General features: G+C 47.0%; 4 protein-coding genes across 4 annotated transcripts; 2 read left to right on the plus strand and 2 right to left on the minus strand.

Moving 5' to 3' along the window:
- Positions 1 to 325: 325 nt before the first annotated feature.
- Positions 326 to 3,863, minus strand: N7483_009973 (WD repeat-containing protein; the record flags this gene model as incomplete). Its single annotated transcript, XM_057093400.1, has 4 exons — positions 326 to 412; positions 502 to 779; positions 840 to 3,592; positions 3,706 to 3,863. Coding segments are annotated over 4 exons (3,276 nt in total), but the record flags the coding sequence as incomplete, so codon positions are not given.
- A 1,072-nt stretch (positions 3,864 to 4,935) lies between these two features.
- N7483_009974 (uncharacterized protein) lies at positions 4,936 to 5,256 on the plus strand (the record flags this gene model as incomplete). Its single annotated transcript, XM_057093401.1, has 1 exon — positions 4,936 to 5,256. The coding sequence occupies one exon, from the start codon at positions 4,936 to 4,938 to the stop codon at positions 5,254 to 5,256; it is 321 nt and encodes a 106-aa protein (XP_056942697.1).
- Positions 5,257 to 7,293: 2,037 nt separating this feature from the next.
- On the minus strand, positions 7,294 to 8,929 carry N7483_009975 (uncharacterized protein; the record flags this gene model as incomplete). The annotated part of the gene is made up of 2 exons (XM_057093402.1): positions 7,294 to 8,829; positions 8,885 to 8,929. 2 exons carry the CDS (start codon positions 8,927 to 8,929, stop codon positions 7,294 to 7,296), a joined length of 1,581 nt encoding a protein of 526 aa, XP_056942698.1.
- A 5,439-nt stretch (positions 8,930 to 14,368) lies between these two features.
- On the plus strand, positions 14,369 to 15,775 carry N7483_009976 (Nucleotide-binding alpha-beta plait; the record flags this gene model as incomplete). Its single annotated transcript, XM_057093403.1, has 4 exons — positions 14,369 to 14,449; positions 14,512 to 14,668; positions 14,727 to 14,919; positions 14,986 to 15,775. 4 exons carry the CDS (start codon positions 14,369 to 14,371, stop codon positions 15,773 to 15,775), a joined length of 1,221 nt encoding a protein of 406 aa, XP_056942699.1.
- Positions 15,776 to 16,061: the final 286 nt, after the last annotated feature.

The raw sequence follows: 16,061 nt of genomic DNA on the forward strand, positions 1-16,061 counted from the left end.
GCACTCATCACTACATCCATAAATATTAATGTCTAGATAGACACATACTAGTACCTGGACGCAGTCAGTTCAAGGCGCAATTTAATATTCTCTTCATGATAATGTCATTCTTAGACCTAATCTCTGTTGATGAAACCCACTGAAAAAAAGACCCTCGCGCCTGGATGCAATCCCCCAATCATTCTGGCCATTATTAACGATAGCAAGAACATAATGAAACTGTCGCAGGTCATTCAGAAAGAAAATAAGATCAAGATCACATCACCTTTTCATAGACAAGTCAGCTTTCATCAGATAGGCCAGCCTACAAAATGCAGTTACGTACCGAGCAATTGTCATCGAGGACAATAGTAGCGCGCTCATCATCCCCCGTGGCTCCGAGGCCCTCAACTGCTGCACCTCCTGCAAGGCCCTGTCGACCTCGGAGTGTGGCTGCAAGACGAGCGAGCATACTCCCTCTATGTGCAGATATTAGTATCTGCTGTATGGGTATCTTCGTACGATTCCCAGGATCCCACTTACTGTGATGTACGCCTCACTCATGCCGCCACGGCGGTCGACATCATTCTGGGACATGATGCGGTAACTGTCCTGGATTCGTTTCCGACTCTGAAGTCCACCTACGGCGCGCCCTGCAGAACCCAGGCTGTTTGCTGCATTATCAGGGTCTAAAATGTTAACCCCTTGTCTGGCTAGCTCTTGGGCGTTCTGGTCTGGACTGAAGATTTTGATGGTATTGTCGATACCAGAAACAGCCATCGTAGGCTCGTATGGATGACCTGTATTACATATTGAGCTGATGATCGTGAAGCCATAAATAGCAAAAGAAAAAGACTCACCTTGGATCACGTTGACCACCTCGCTGTCGCCCTCTAAAATATTCACCAGATTTGCAGTTTTTCGTTCCCAGATGAATAAATGTCCCGAATCACTGCCACTTACCACATACTCATCATTGAGACCGAAGAAATTCACATCCTTCACGGTTTTGATGTTGCAATGTCCACGATAAGTTCTTGTATGAGGCGAGAAAGGTGCGTCAATCTCAACGTCTCCTCGGCGATGCTTGCTCCCTCCACGTTGCAGTGTAACAGGGATTCCGACATCTGACTCTTCGCTATCACCACCATCATCATCATCCATGTCAAAATCCCAGCCATCTGAATCACTAGAATCATCTTCATCCTCGTCATCGCTGCCACTGGATTCCTCCTGTTCACCGGTGACCTCGTCGCTTTCATCGCCAGTTTCCGAGGGCACACCGGACTCACTGATATTAGTATCCTCGCGGGTTGCGGAGGACGTCTCATTGTCGCCGTTTATTTTATTCTCGCGCTTGTGTCTTGGGAGGCGACTTCTCACTAGGTTGATCGCCCGGATCTGCTCATCTGGCTCATCGGGATCAATGTCCCGTTGAGACTCTTCGAGATATCTCTCCAGCTCTAGGTCGCCATCTTCATCGATTTCAGGCTGGAGTCCACCAAAGGCACGATTGACAAATGCATAGTTAACGCCTGTTCCAGCAGTCATCAAAATGCCTCTGCCGACTCGCAAAATCCAAAATCTGAAGGCAGAGGCTCGATCCAAAGATCGAACCTGGGACGAAGGGTTAGAAACGCGACGCTTATCAATCAGAGCCGCTGTAGTTCCAAGATCTTCCAATGGCAACTTGACGGCATTGCTGAAAGCGGTCACGGCTGCGTATTGAGTCTGGAATAGAATGCGAGTACTGTCATGCTCGTAGGGTGAAGCGTCCACATTGACGATAGGAGTTTCCTCTGCTAGGCCATGAAGGTAAGGAATCAGAATTCCATCAATTGCATCCTCATCTGCATCTTCTGAGATAGGAAAGCGACCATTTTGTCTTCGGGGCTCTGATCCGCTCTTGAATCCGGCCAGAAGGGCCTGTCGGCCGCCCTGCAGCCATAGTAGGATAGCCTTGAGAAAATCATAGCCAAACTGGGCCTCTCGCTCGATTGATCCATCCTCGCTTGGTGCAGATGTGATACTCTGGAAATCCGAATATGTGGCTGGGTCGTCTCCCTCTACGTTATTTGATAAGTTCATCAAGATGCGTGACAGAGTGCCTGCAGCTTGTATGAATCTCCAGGACGCCTGCCGATTACGGCGAAGCGTTTGCTGAAATTGAACAGTTTCATTAGATGGGTTCATCGGATACCTCCAGTCTCGAATGACAGAGTCCATCTTCGGCAGCATTGTGGAAGCGAGGGTCAATGCGGTCGCGAATGACTCCGCGTAAGGGGTAAGATCATTTTGCTCTGCTTCTTCCGCTGCGTCTCGAACGGATTCCTCCAGTGTAAATAAAGCCTGTCGCATTTGAACCAGTGCTTTTGCAATATCTCTGCTAAGCCGCTGTGCTTCATTCAACACCGAGTATCTGGCTCGCTCGAGGAAATCTTCAGGCAGTTCACCTTCCTCGTCCAATCCCGGGATAGGAATATCCGATGTCTCTCCATTCTCAAACTGGACTCTGAATCTATCTGGGTCATTAGATCGACGTCGAGATCGATGACGATCGCCACTTTCTTGAGAGGACATGGACATAGGTTTTGGCCGCTTTCGCTTTCGGTCGCGCGTTCCATTTTTGGAGATTTTCTTGCCAGTCTTTGAGATAGAGCTCCTCTCCTCGGATGAAATGTTCCGTGCATCCGCGCTGTGAACAAGATCGAAACTGTAAATGTGGTCTCCGGACCAGCTTACTACCATCTCATCTGGGTTTGCATCGCTGATTTTACACGCAGTGATATGCCCGTCATCGAGATCTCGCATGCGACTCTTTCCACAAGGTGCAAAACGTCGAACACAACGAGTTGCCTTTCCCATGAGTTCATCATCGACACTTCCCGCGCGGGGTGTTGACCCACTGGGCGTTCCTCTCTCAGATGTCATGTCACGACCAAGCATACGCCGATCGTGTAAAAAGCAATGCACGTGCGCACCACCAAGTGCGATATAGTGTGGTTGAGAAGGAGAGCAAGAAATGGAGTTTAAGTCTAGGCTGTATCTCTTGTAGGATATCAGCGGTGGCGGAACATTCGAGTCATCATGTACCAGGCCAGGCCTGTACGCCATGAAGCCCTGTCCCCCATTGGGCGCAGGGTATGCGGAAGATGGTTGGCGTAAGTCCCATTGTCGAACTTCACCATCCTCAGAACATGTCAGGAATAGGTAAGGAGATGATTCGGTGACGATGCGTTTCACGCGGTCGGCATGACTTCGATAGACGCGAGCATTTGTATTACCCTCACTCAGGTACCGGGCTCCGTCAAAGAAACTATTAAACCGGCGACTCCGCGCTGAAGCCGCAAATGCCGAAGTAGATGCGGAATTCGCATTTCTGCCAGCATATTCGATATCGAAGACACGCACTTGCGAATCGCCTGCGCATGTAACCAGGGTCCCGTCGTTCGAGTGGGGCATAAACTTGACGGAGAAAATGTTGGCTTTGTGACCCGTATGGACGGTGGTGTGCAGCGCGAATGGAGCATCGGAGGATTCAGGTTGATAAGAGTAGATATTCAAATGTTGATCATCTGAGCCTGAGGCCAGAAGACGTCCTGAACGAGACCAACTGCGAGGCGGTTAGCGTGATGGTGACAACGCATCAATGAGGGGAAGATCGGCGGGCCTGCCAGCCAGACTGAGGGCATGGAAATGGCATCCGCACGCGTATAATGATCATACCTGAGGGCATTTACGCAACCTGTATGTCCACCAAGCTCATTCACTATGTCAAGATCGTTGACCCACTCTTTAGAGCCATAGATGTCCCGGAGCCCGGCACGCGCAGACAGCTCCCCGCATTCCCGGCGCCAGAGGCGGTCATAAAGTAAGTCTCTCATGGCGGCTGATCAGTGCGATTGCCGAAGATGGAAGTTTCACAAGGGGCGACTGGAGATCATTATGAGATAAGATAACCGCGGTAGAATCGCGTAGTGGGTGGACTCTTGTCGTCTTTTCACTACTTTTTTTTGGTCAATGCGTCAATGCGACGAGGGATTGTAGATGACGTCAGGTAACGGGGTTAGCCGAGGGGTGAGTGGTTACAAGCTATAGCAATAGCTGGGAGCAAGGTAAAACAGTGAACTGGGTAAAAGTCCGGGATATAAATTGGAAGTTATCAGCGGAGAAGCTCATATGGAAATTAGAGAGGGTAATCACACGTCAAGTGAACAGAGAACCGGTTAAGAGTCGGCACTTTTGTCCATCCAAAGGGGAATGACGTTGCTGACTCATCCGGGTCCAGACCTGCTTATCTAATATATCAATTATGCCTTGAGGCAGAACATCTCTTATCTTATCAAGATACTACGATTTCCACTTCAATCAACATACATATCTCTCTCTTTCATTTCTTAATTGAGGTCTAATTATAGTCGTCAGCCATAGTGCTCACCCTGGCTTGTCCACCTGGTAGCTACCCAGGTATCTTACTATATATCTACCCCGGTTAGTACATATGCGGTCCATAAGAGGCCAGTTTTAAATAGATCAGTTTCGAGTCATTATACTCCCGAAGTGCACACTGCAAACGCTGCACACCAAGGTGAGTTTAATCTCTATAACGCCTGGGAACAGCCTCAACTCAAGGCATGTTTTCCGCTTTTCCCAGAGTGTGGCAAGTACCTTTCTTGTCTCTCATGAGTCATAAGCATACGTTTGCCCTGCTAGTGCCTCGTACCTCACGCATGCATGCACTGCCTTGGGCCTCCCATCCCCTGCCCAGATGAAATCTTGTCCAACGTCCCGTCTCGGTACTAACTTGAAATTTGTGGGATACTCCTTTCCTTGCTGGGAACCAATCAGTACATTAGACTCCAAAGTTTCGTCCCCAGGAGTATGCTTGCCAAGTTTCAAGTTCTGATCGACCCTCGCCAAGCAAAGATCAACTCTATTGAATACCCGTAGTGCACTATGGAGGTACTCGCAACTGTTGCCACTATCCTCGAGATTGTTGAACTTGGGACAACAGCATCACGCAAACTTTCCTCTTTTTATCGCGCGGCCAAAGCTGCGAATGAGTCTATGAAGGGCCTCTCCAGCGAAGTGACTCTCATATGTACTATTTTGAAGGAGCTCGCCAAGATCCTGGAACAAGATAAGGATTTGAAAACCGCATCAAAGAGCGCCTTTGAAACAGTCGAAAAAGTCATCGAAGAAAGCAAATTAGTTTTTGAGTCGAGAGGCAAGAACGAGAAGCCGAACAAAGTCGACTGCGCCGTACAGCATACATGATTACTACCGCATTCCGTGGCACGGAGTTGGAGACGCTGAAGGTCAACTTGGAGAGAATGAAGTCGACGATGCTTCTTATATTAAATGTCATGATCTATGCAGGCCAGGTTCACCAGTGAGCACCTCCACCTTGAATTTGAGTCGTATTAATGCTACTCCCAGAAACGCATCTTACCCCTCCAAAATTATCGAAGTTTCATCAAGACTCCTTTCGAAAAGGAAATATGATCGTGAGATTTGGATTAAAAATGCCCAAACAACGATCCATGTCGATAATACCAATGATCCCAGTGTGGATCAGATCCCACAACCGACCATCCAACCGACCATCCAACCATCCTCCCAGAAACGTAGCAGAAGTCCACTCCTACGAATTTCAGACCTACATCGCTCTTTTGAAAGATTACTGAATGAAACTGAAGCTCCTCCAAATGACTTGGAGCGGACGAGGCATTTGAGAACCGAAAATGGCGCGGTGAACGTGCATTCTACCAGATAAAGTATTTTCAAACAGTCATGGTGCTCAAGTCATGCAAATAATCAGCGATCAGTGTCTTCAACTTGAACATATTTCACCTTGCAAGCTTCAAGTTCATACTCTTTGTTCTGTTCCAATCGAACGGTCTCTTACTGGAAACTTGAAATATCTAACAACTTGAATGACGATATATCCGCACCTCGACATGAGCCGATAGGAATGAGAACGAATGGAACAACTCCCACTCAAAGTCAAACCTTGGACTCGAATCTACGAAAAAATAATAGAGAAAAACCGCTAGAATATCTAGCTATGCCACTTCATTTGCTCCTTTCTGTACCACGCATTCGAAACGTGATTCCAAACCTTGAAATTGCGGCTCCTTCAGCCTCCAGCCCTTATCGCTCCAATGGCGCATCTCTCATTTCGCCATTCCCAACCCGATCTTGCTTCGCCACGTCGGTCATCTTAAAGAAACCTCAAGCTGCTCTTTGTTGAACGTTCTATCGCTCTAGCGCTTTCGGCTGTCTCTTCTTTAGAGGTCAACTTATCTGTTCTATACGGATGGAGTCACTATTGTTGCCCTTTTCGTCTAACTAAAGACTAATAATAATATATAATCCTAATATTGACGAAAATCGTCAAATCCCTTGAGTAGATTACTACCGAGGACTTCAAGTAGCGGCATTGAAAGTTCAAGCCATGGAGCAGCCGACGCAGCTGATAAGTTCAAGTATCTCCAGCCTTCCAAAGGTTTGAAATGTTAAAACGGAGATTCATCCTCTTGAAGCAAGTGTATACGCATGCAGCTGCGTGGATGGAATTGAACGGAATGAACTTGATTGGCCTGCGTAGGTACTGTGTACCTTGTACTTTATACCAATGTGGAGTCCAATTTGTTTCTAACAAAAACCCCTCATCGCCGATCTGACAGACCAATGTGCTTGAGATACTAGTTCGGAGTTCTTGCTTAGTGCGAGCCGCTAAATCTGTGCGTGTTTTCCAAGATTAGCATGGCGCAATAGATACCAATAGCCCGCGATATAATTGGAGCTTGGAGTGCCACTATGTGTGCCACTGGTAGTGGAGTGGAAACCAGCCACGGGTTACTACTACTGGCAATGGCGCGCTTTGCGCTTGTGTGGCTCATTTCAATTATCTGATATCAGAAAAGATTAGCACTTTTATCAGGCCAGTAAAATGGCGACCTCGGATTCAAGTTTCCACATGTGCACTGAGATGAATTTGCTTTTGTATGAAACCTCAAGTGCTCCGGATGTCAAGGCTCAAGCTGGCCCCAGACTCGGACCTTGGGAGTTTTGGGGCCGTTCAGCTGTAACGTACTTGGAGTAATCATGCAACCTAAAATCTAAAAATGAAATAGTGCCTGAACGTCAATGCACCAGGCAACAAATTGAGCTCATACTAAATTTAGGTACGTGCAAATGTGGATATTACTATCTTAATGAGACATATCATTTCAAACTAGAAGATCTAGAACGTCGCTTTCATGATGCGGCTGAATACAAGCACACAGTATACCTCAGTCCAGGGTACAATCACACACTCCAGATACCAACTCGCACTGCAGGTCTGTCGGGCGGAAAACTAGCCAATTGAGTTGCCAATTGACTAACAGTCTCTCTCTCCGCAGAAACAATATCAGACTCAAGACTGCGCATAGCACGAATCTCTTGTAACATGAGTTTAATTGATTCCATTAAGCTCTGAGCAACACGAGTAAGAGCCGATTGTTCAAGTCGTTCAACCTCCCCAAATCCTAATATATCTAGTGTCTGCAGTTGTCTGGAGCATAACTCCAATTTAGCATGTAAATGTTGGACTTGCTCTTTCCAATCTTCACTCAAGGGATCGATGAAACCTGTACCATCGAGAATTCGAGATCTCTCACGGTTATTTCGGATACTCTCCGCTTGGTCAATCCAGTCCTCGAATACTGCGACCTCTTGGGTATATCTTCCATTTATCCCAGTCAAGTCAGTGACCTCTTGCAAGACCTGTGATAAGATCTGTATTTGTTCCGGGAACCCATGCGGGCCATGATGTTCACGACAATTCTGCGCCCAGTAGTCCAGGGCCTGTACATTGAGTTGATGCTGATGCATCTGCTCATCTCCCATCAAAGATCGATATTGCCCTGAAACGCCATCGTATTTCTTGCGTAGTTGCGCCTCAGACTCAGATTTCCATTCAGAGTGTCTCTCCAGTGAATTAGAATGAAACAGACTAAGTTGAAGTAGTTCGGTCTGCAATGCAGCAATATCTGGCCAGGATGTAGAGATCAAGGAGCCGTTTGAGGAAGGTGTTTCCGCGGGAGTAGGCGTGGGAGGTTTGGCGATCGGTTTCTTGGGGGAGTAGTGTTGCTGATAGGTTGAAAAGCCCGGCCGCGGTTTTTGAGCCGATTCTGATTGAGTAGGTTTTGCACTCGACGGCGTCATCTGGCTCCGGTGTCGGGTATGGCCTCGTGCTGCAGGTGTTGACCCATTTGCTGTGTTGAGCGGTTGTCTTAAGGAGGCCGAGCGAGTGGAACGTGGAGGGGGCATATCGCTCTTCTTTGGGGAAGGAGGTCTCGGCGCAGAGGACTGCATGGGTGGACGCATCGAAGGTTTACGCGGGGATGGCGGCGTGACACTTGGGGTTGTCGTCTTTGACGGCGCTGAGACATTGCTGCGAGTCGACGAGAGGTTCAATGTTGCAGGGCGCAAGAGACTTTGGCGACGGGTAGGCACAGCGGCACCAGTGGTCGTCGTTGTCCTTGTCGCGGCTGTGGCCGTGGCCGTGGTAGCAGGCCTGGAGGATGGGATGCCATGGCTCTTTCCATCTAGACCGATCCTTTGTCGTCGTTGAGGCGATGTCTCCTCTCGCGACTGCTTGGTCTCGGGGGGTGGAAGTCGCGTCTGTCCTTCACTCACATCATCCCGACTGAGATTGGTGCGTTGAGGCAGTAGAGTGCGACCACGATTGCTGGCATAGTCACTCAGCGAAGCGCTGTCGGCCGAAGAAGTGGTTGACGCAGTGGTCGGGCGAACCGGCGCCTTAGATCCTGTAGGCGTGGGGCGCGCAATATTGGAGGTCTGGAGTGGATTAGCCATCGGAATGCCCGAGCCACAGAGGATCATGGAGACCGACCTTCCTGGGCTCACGCAGTGAGACAGAACGGGTAGGAATGGGCATGATTAAGGATTCACTTGCCCAGCCACATTCGTGACCTGCTACAGTGTAGTATGTAGTGCGAAGTGGCTTTGTCTACTTTTGTTGACAGGATGTTCCGAGGCTCCACCATGACTTATCGGCAGTATACATGAATTCTATGCAATTGTGTTGAATAGTTTGTAATTCATAATTTTATTTCAAATAATTTGTATATGTAATTCAAATCTGAGTGTTTGACTATTTCAATATTGACACAATCTATATAGTCCAACTCAGCCCCTATACGGTGTCCATATTTGGCTCTGATAGTTCTGGATTTCGGTGGCCTTAACGCCTGAATACGGGATCACCTCGTATAACTACATTATCACCGCATCCTCTACTTCGTACTTACTCTAGAGTATGTACTCCGTACTAATGTACTCGGTACTCTCAATCAAACTCGTGATATTTTAAGAAAGGTTTTTATTCAGATCCATTGATTATGCTTATTCCGCTGACTGTACTTTAGCGGATATAAGCGCGGGTCCATCGTTTCAGCCCTTGAATCCCTGACCTTCGCAAAAAACCCCCAAATTGGATAAAATAATGCTGAACATACGGACTTCTCCGTCCAAAAATGAATACTGATCGCCTAATCTACAAATCCGATTAATCGATTAATCTGAACCATGGTCCCACTGAGCTATGGGACTAGGACAATCACCCCTCCACATGTGCGACAAATCTACCCAACAACCTGAAATAGTCACCAATATAGAGACGATCCTTCTTGTACATTACAGACTTTACAACTTCAAGGAATATGTAAATGCCACTGATGAAAAAATGACGTCGACTGCTCGGCATTTCTTCTCGCATCGTCATATTAACAACACGTCAAAATGGTTATTGAGGGATGGTGGAATCCCGAAAGTGGAGAGGATCACCCTTCTCCCACGGCGGCACGACTCATTCCAGTCTAGCTGCCCCCCTCCTTCACTTCTCATTTGTTCGATATGGAGACAAGGTGTTGTCTCTTGGCCCCCCGTTAGGCCGCATGCATCTCACGACTGGCTATGACACCATCTTGCAGCGGATCCCCAATGGAGACGATGGGGACGATGGGGAAGAACGAAACAATCGCTTATTGACACGGGAAGAAAAAGACGTGGAGTCTTTCCACTGAAATCCGAATTAGACAAAGCCACTTTGTATGAGCTCACTTCAAATATTCGTTTCAGCCCCTCAGCTTCGGGGCCAGGGGATCACATAGCCCCTGGGATAAGGCTTGGGGGCGGACGATCAAACATAGACCTCGATGGATTCGATCGGGGGGAAGGAGTTTCGTATCGGAAAAAAATATCAGAAAAAAAAAAGAATACGTACTAGTGATTTGCACAAAAGATATTATTCCGAATTGTTTATTTTTGGTGGAGAGTCCCACAAGGTGTGAATGAACTCCATATCGGTGACGCCAACGGGGTACTTAGGTGCAGATGGAGTGTGACGACAAGGTGGCTTAAACATTCCAGGACTATGTCGTACACTACAAGAATTCAAATTTCAAACTTGATTGATAAATTATCTTTAAAAAAAACCTGTGGGATTTATACTTCTTCAACTATTTCATATAGCTTGGTTAGTGGGAAATTGGGGTTGTATTTCAAGGTGATTAAGCTACTGGGGCCCAAATGAATCACACTATCGTTCGCACTAGCAATGGCATGGGGTCCGAGGGGCTCTTTTTCTTTTGGGAAAATGTTTAATTATTAGACCAAAAATTGTGGTTTTATTTCCCTCAAGTGTTCATTTATGGAGTGGTAGGCAGACTCCATTTAACCCATAAAACCCCCTTTGTTCGCCACCCATTTCCCCGAACCAAATGATCATCTTTACACACAACACCTGAGCAACCTCTACGCAGTATACAGAGTACTCAACTTGAACATTAAAAGTGCTTCTATCAACCTATATCCACTTCCAAGATTCCAAGTTTCTTCTACAACCCTGAAACTTGCAACTATGAGTTCTCCTCTTTCTATCTCTCCACCCACCGGGGTCAATTATCCCACATCTCCATCACCTACTGTGGCCCTCGGTATTGTTCGGTGTTCACGATGTCAACAATCTCTCAATGTCGCTTCCAACCCTAGCAGTGCAGTTCAATTCGGTATGAACTCATATTACTGTAATCGATGTGCCTCGAAAGTGGGATTTGGCCGCTGAGATCCAAACAATGCCTACTCCCGGGAGAAAGCCGACTCCACCCGGGGAGAGAATCATTCAACCACCACAACACAACCTTGGAACCCCAATTGCCTGGTCCATTACCAACCCAAACATCGAAAAAAGGAAGATATAATATCACTTGGTTTTCTTAAAAACCAAATCCCTTCATTTCACAATGCGCAACGCGCAGGGCTACGGAACGGCCTAGAAAGGCCTGTGCGGGCACGGTCCTTTCCTTTCGTCATGCTCATGCTCATGCTCATCTCGGTCCCTGGTGACCCGGATAACTTGTTTCGCGATTTCGAAATCATACCACACTCTTCGCAGTCAGCAGACCGAGCGGGAAAATTACACTATCAGCGGAAAATGGGAAAAAGCGAGGAAAACCTTGACTGGGTGTGGCCTGCTGTATTAGTACCCAGACTATTTTCTATTGGTCTAAATCATGTTTTTTTTGAGCGTCCCTGCATCTTTCTGAGCCATCATTTGCGACTTTATGACCCTAGAACTGTTCCTAGATTCTAGTTAATGAATACGAAGTTATGACCTTAATATTCTTTTCAAGTTCATTGTGCTTCATGTACTTTGTACTTTGTGCCTATTCAAATTATATGATGGGTGATCTGTTCTTTACTCCTTACAGTGTACACCACCTGATCAGTTGACCAGTTGACCAATTCACCAGCACCAATCCGCTTCAAATTGGGAATCAACATGTGCATAACTTATAAGACCAAAATTAGAGAAAAAAAAAGAAAAGAAATAATTGTGTAGCTTGCAAATAATTTCCCCCCCCTGTTTCAGAATTCTACGCCACAAAAGTCCATAGAGCTCCACCTGTTCACTGTCATGTTACTCCCTCATCGCGTGTCTACTCCACCTTCACCCCCTGTTCCACTAGAAACCTTCAAATCTCAATAAAAGGACGGAGATACATCGAAGGGATGTCAGGGATGTCACACATACCCCCGAGCTGTGTATCACTTATGAAGTCTTGTTGAAAGCCACAAAAACCCTACAAAAGAAGAAAAAAAGAAAGTCCATCCCGGGGATCTTCGGATCAACACCGAACCAGAAAATCCCAAGTGTCGATCCCTGAAAAATGCCCCCAGCGGGGCCTACAGAGTACAGCACATACAATCCCAGGGCTGAAAGGCCCCTAAAAAGGAATATTTACGTGGTTGAAATGCATTCACAAATCGCTCGGCTCCGACAGATTTCCCCAAAATAGAGGGGCAGCTGCAGTGTGACGAAGGGAAAGGGACTACTTTTTCCGCCACCAGAGATATTGCGATTACAAGATTACTTCAAGTTACAGCGGACTTGCCGTGTCGATGGGCCCAGAACATCAGTACAGACCATCAGTCTAGAGTGTATGCAATGAAGACGATGAAAAGGTTCCGAAATGACGACTTGGGGACTATGTACTGGGTACGGAGTACACCGTATTTGACATGTATACATGTCAACTGGTATAAAAGCACTGTTCTGTGGAGACTCGAACTCAGCTCGATGTACTCTGTCGCATGGAGCATAAATCGAGATAAATCAAGTCACCAGAAATCACTAAACGCACTCGCAGCCAGCCACGATCATGACTAAATGCCGCTGCAGGTACTTCGGTGCTCCAGTAACGCATCCCGAATCAATAATCGCGGACGATCCTAAGGGAAAAAAACAAAAACATCAACAAAATTACTCTTGACAGCACTTGAGTTCGGAATGGCGCGCATTCTGATTGCTTAGGTTCACAGGGTTCATGCTAGGACCAAGTAGTTCTGGGGGATGATCTTCGATCGAAAAGTTTATGTGTTCGATTATACCCTATGATTTTCACTCAGCTTCAAGTTCATAGGATGAAAGTGAAAATTCTATTCAACTCATACTCAAAACGACCAGAATAGATTTGTTGAATATCACCTAGGACAACCCTCATCAACTTTCTGCAAGTGGTCAATGTGATCGATACGGTATGGGCCGCTCCCGCGACTCCACAGGTTCCGAGAGACCCTCATACATGGATTATCAAAGGGATATTCCATGTCCGATCTCGATCTAGCGGTGTAACCTGGATACTAGCTGCATCTAACACTTGAAGATCTTACTATTTGAGCTCCGTGCACTATCTCCTCTATCCTGTTTCTTCTCTATCTTTTTTTAATCTTTTTCTTTTATCTTTTTTCTTTTTTCCCCCACGTTCTAAGGAGAGACTATCCCATATATTCAACCTATGGGTAGCACAGGAGCGGCAAAACTGCACCAATTCAATGATAAAGACGATAAAGTTTTCTCTTGAGAAAAAAGCAAAGAAAGAAAGAAAACAAGATGACAGATGATGTTCCTGGAGTGGAACTATTTCCGGCGGGGTGGTACGGGAAAGTTGATTTATTGCATTTGGCAGACAGGAGGAGCTGAGCTTGGTCCACTCGATTTGGTGAAGAAAATGACATATCTCAGCATCTCACTCGAAGAGGTAGATCCCATCTCCATTGGTTCATGAACTATCTCTGCGGCCTTGATCATGTGTTGGCTCATGCATCTGGGTCTCCATGTCACCTCCGACTTTGCCATGTATTATCCTCTTTATCCACTAGTTTCTACGCCGCTCATCTACAATGGGGCTCGTCTTTTGTGAAGCATCCAGAGTCTTTCCTCTTCTATCTTGTGTCCTTTAACATCTACTTAGCCCCGGTATCTACTCGTGGTTCAATCTTTTATTTGATTTCCTTTCTTTCCGCAAGGTCGCATGTGTCGGTCTGACCAATTCGTTGTCCTGCATCGCGCCTAAGAACAGAAGTCAGCCCAAAGAGAGAAAAGAAAAATCCAAATCGGTAAGTTGACTTCCTTGCGTACCTAGGTCAGGGCACTGGTCACTTCGGAGAATGTCTTTTCTATGCTTGATGATGTCGGTATCCGCGCAACCCGCGGAAAGATCAGACTTGATCGTGATGCTCAGATATTCGTTTGGGAATTCCCAGCCTAGGTCCTTGGCATACTTGCAAAGCTAATTCAAATCTTTTTCTTTGTAGATACAGGACTTTTAGAAAGGCATTGTTATCATTTTAGTTCCGACTGGACCTTCTATCTTGGACTGGTCAAGCCCCGATACTTTCGCAACATCTGATCGAATTCCACTACACGAAGATACTATCGCCAAGATCTACCTGAACTTCCATCCTAAACGGCTACTTGCATCCGAGTACACAGTGAGATATCTTTGAAGCTTGGATATCAAAATCACCTGCAATCATGCCTATTTCTGGTCGGGAGAAGGGACGCAGTCCGAGATCTCGTAGGACAGATGATGAATTCGTCGTGTTTCTCCAGGGGGTAAGCTTACCACACCCTCAGATATCAGTCAAAATCTCTTTGATATCTAACACGAGATAAAGATTCCAGCACACTGCCGCTGGCAAGAACTGAAAGATCTAGTCCGCCAAACCGCACTTCACATCCGACAAGCCGTTGTATACGATGATAACCACGGGTTTCCTACCGGACTAGGTCAAATTATCGTGAAGAACGAAGATGAAGCATGGAGAACTTATCGTATGCGCCTCCCCGCGATTTCAATTCCTGGGGTATTCAATTCTGACCGCACATGCAGACCGGTTATCAACCAACGGATGGGAAGGTCAAAGTCTGGTCGTTACTCTAGCACGTACCAGTGCACCCACGAAACCCATTGCTGGACCTACTCGAAGTCCACCAGCCATGATCCAGGGCTACGTGTCTGGTCATTCGACTCCTTCTCGATCACACGGTAACATGACTTTACCGCCATCACCCATCTCACCCGAGTAAGCCACCCTCGAGTTTGAATGCGTTATTTTTTAGTGCAAGACCATGAGCTCATATCTCCACAGATCAGTCCATTCCCCAAGTCCAACATACCCATACCCCGATTTCGGACAAATGATGGGCCCAATTCCAATGCCACAACCATTCATGCCCATGTTGCCGGATCCAATGTCCCAACCAATGCCATGCTTCCCACCCTCCCCTATGATGCACTGCTCAATGTTCGATTCTCCAGGCTGGAACATGATGCCTATGTACCCCGTCTCTCCCATCCAATCTTTACCAGATTGTAACAAAGACGGGTATCCAAGTCCTCATCCACGAAAACCATGGAGCAACCAAGACGAAGTTTTTACAGGAATGGGCGATCTAGCTGAACGCGCAGTGTATATCAAGAGCCTGAGCGCATCGACCACGACCGCAGACCTAACCCGCCTTCTGTCGGGTGCCGGAACAGTCGAGCAGTGCAATGTGACCGTGACAGCAGATGCAAATGAGAACGAAGCGCAGACGCACGGTTCAGCGATTATGCGCAATGCGGATGAGGCGCGACGAGCCGTGACGATGCTGAACAATATGACATTTATGGGGATGCAGATCCGCGTGAAGACGGATACCCGACCGATTGTTGCGCGTAGTGGAAGTTGGGATGGGGCGACCGTTGTCGAGGATGATCTTGTGCAAGGTCTTTCTGAGTTCGGTTTACAGGAAAAGGTGAACGCAGTCATCAATTGTGGTCACCCTGCACCGGATGCTCTGCCTAGGAGGGGTGCTGATCGAAAGCCTCTTGTAGTTGATGGATCGGGACAGCGGAGGCAGTCATTAGAGATGTTGTCAACTTCGGCGCCTACCTAATACTAGTAGGATCGCGGCATAGCTGGGATGGGGTCGAAGTGTAATGCATGGATGTTACGGGGGCGGAAAAAAACTTGAACTTAGATATTAATGTATTATGTCGATTTATTGGGCGGAGTTTAGGCGATATGCCATTGTTATTAAGTTCAAATGTTACTGTTTATCTGTCCATTCTCCTTCAACTTTTATGCCTTCGACTCTGAGCCGTGCCACTCAGGTGCTATTGAGTACATCAATATCCAAATGAACCGAAAAGCCGAAAAGCCCAGGTGTATATCCAATGTTT

Source organism: Penicillium malachiteum (genome assembly GCF_028827825.1).
Source record: "Penicillium malachiteum strain IBT 17515 chromosome Unknown utg000005l:1.0-9002435.0:1.0-325561.0, whole genome shotgun sequence".
Taxonomy (NCBI): Eukaryota; Fungi; Ascomycota; class Eurotiomycetes; order Eurotiales; family Aspergillaceae; genus Penicillium; species Penicillium malachiteum.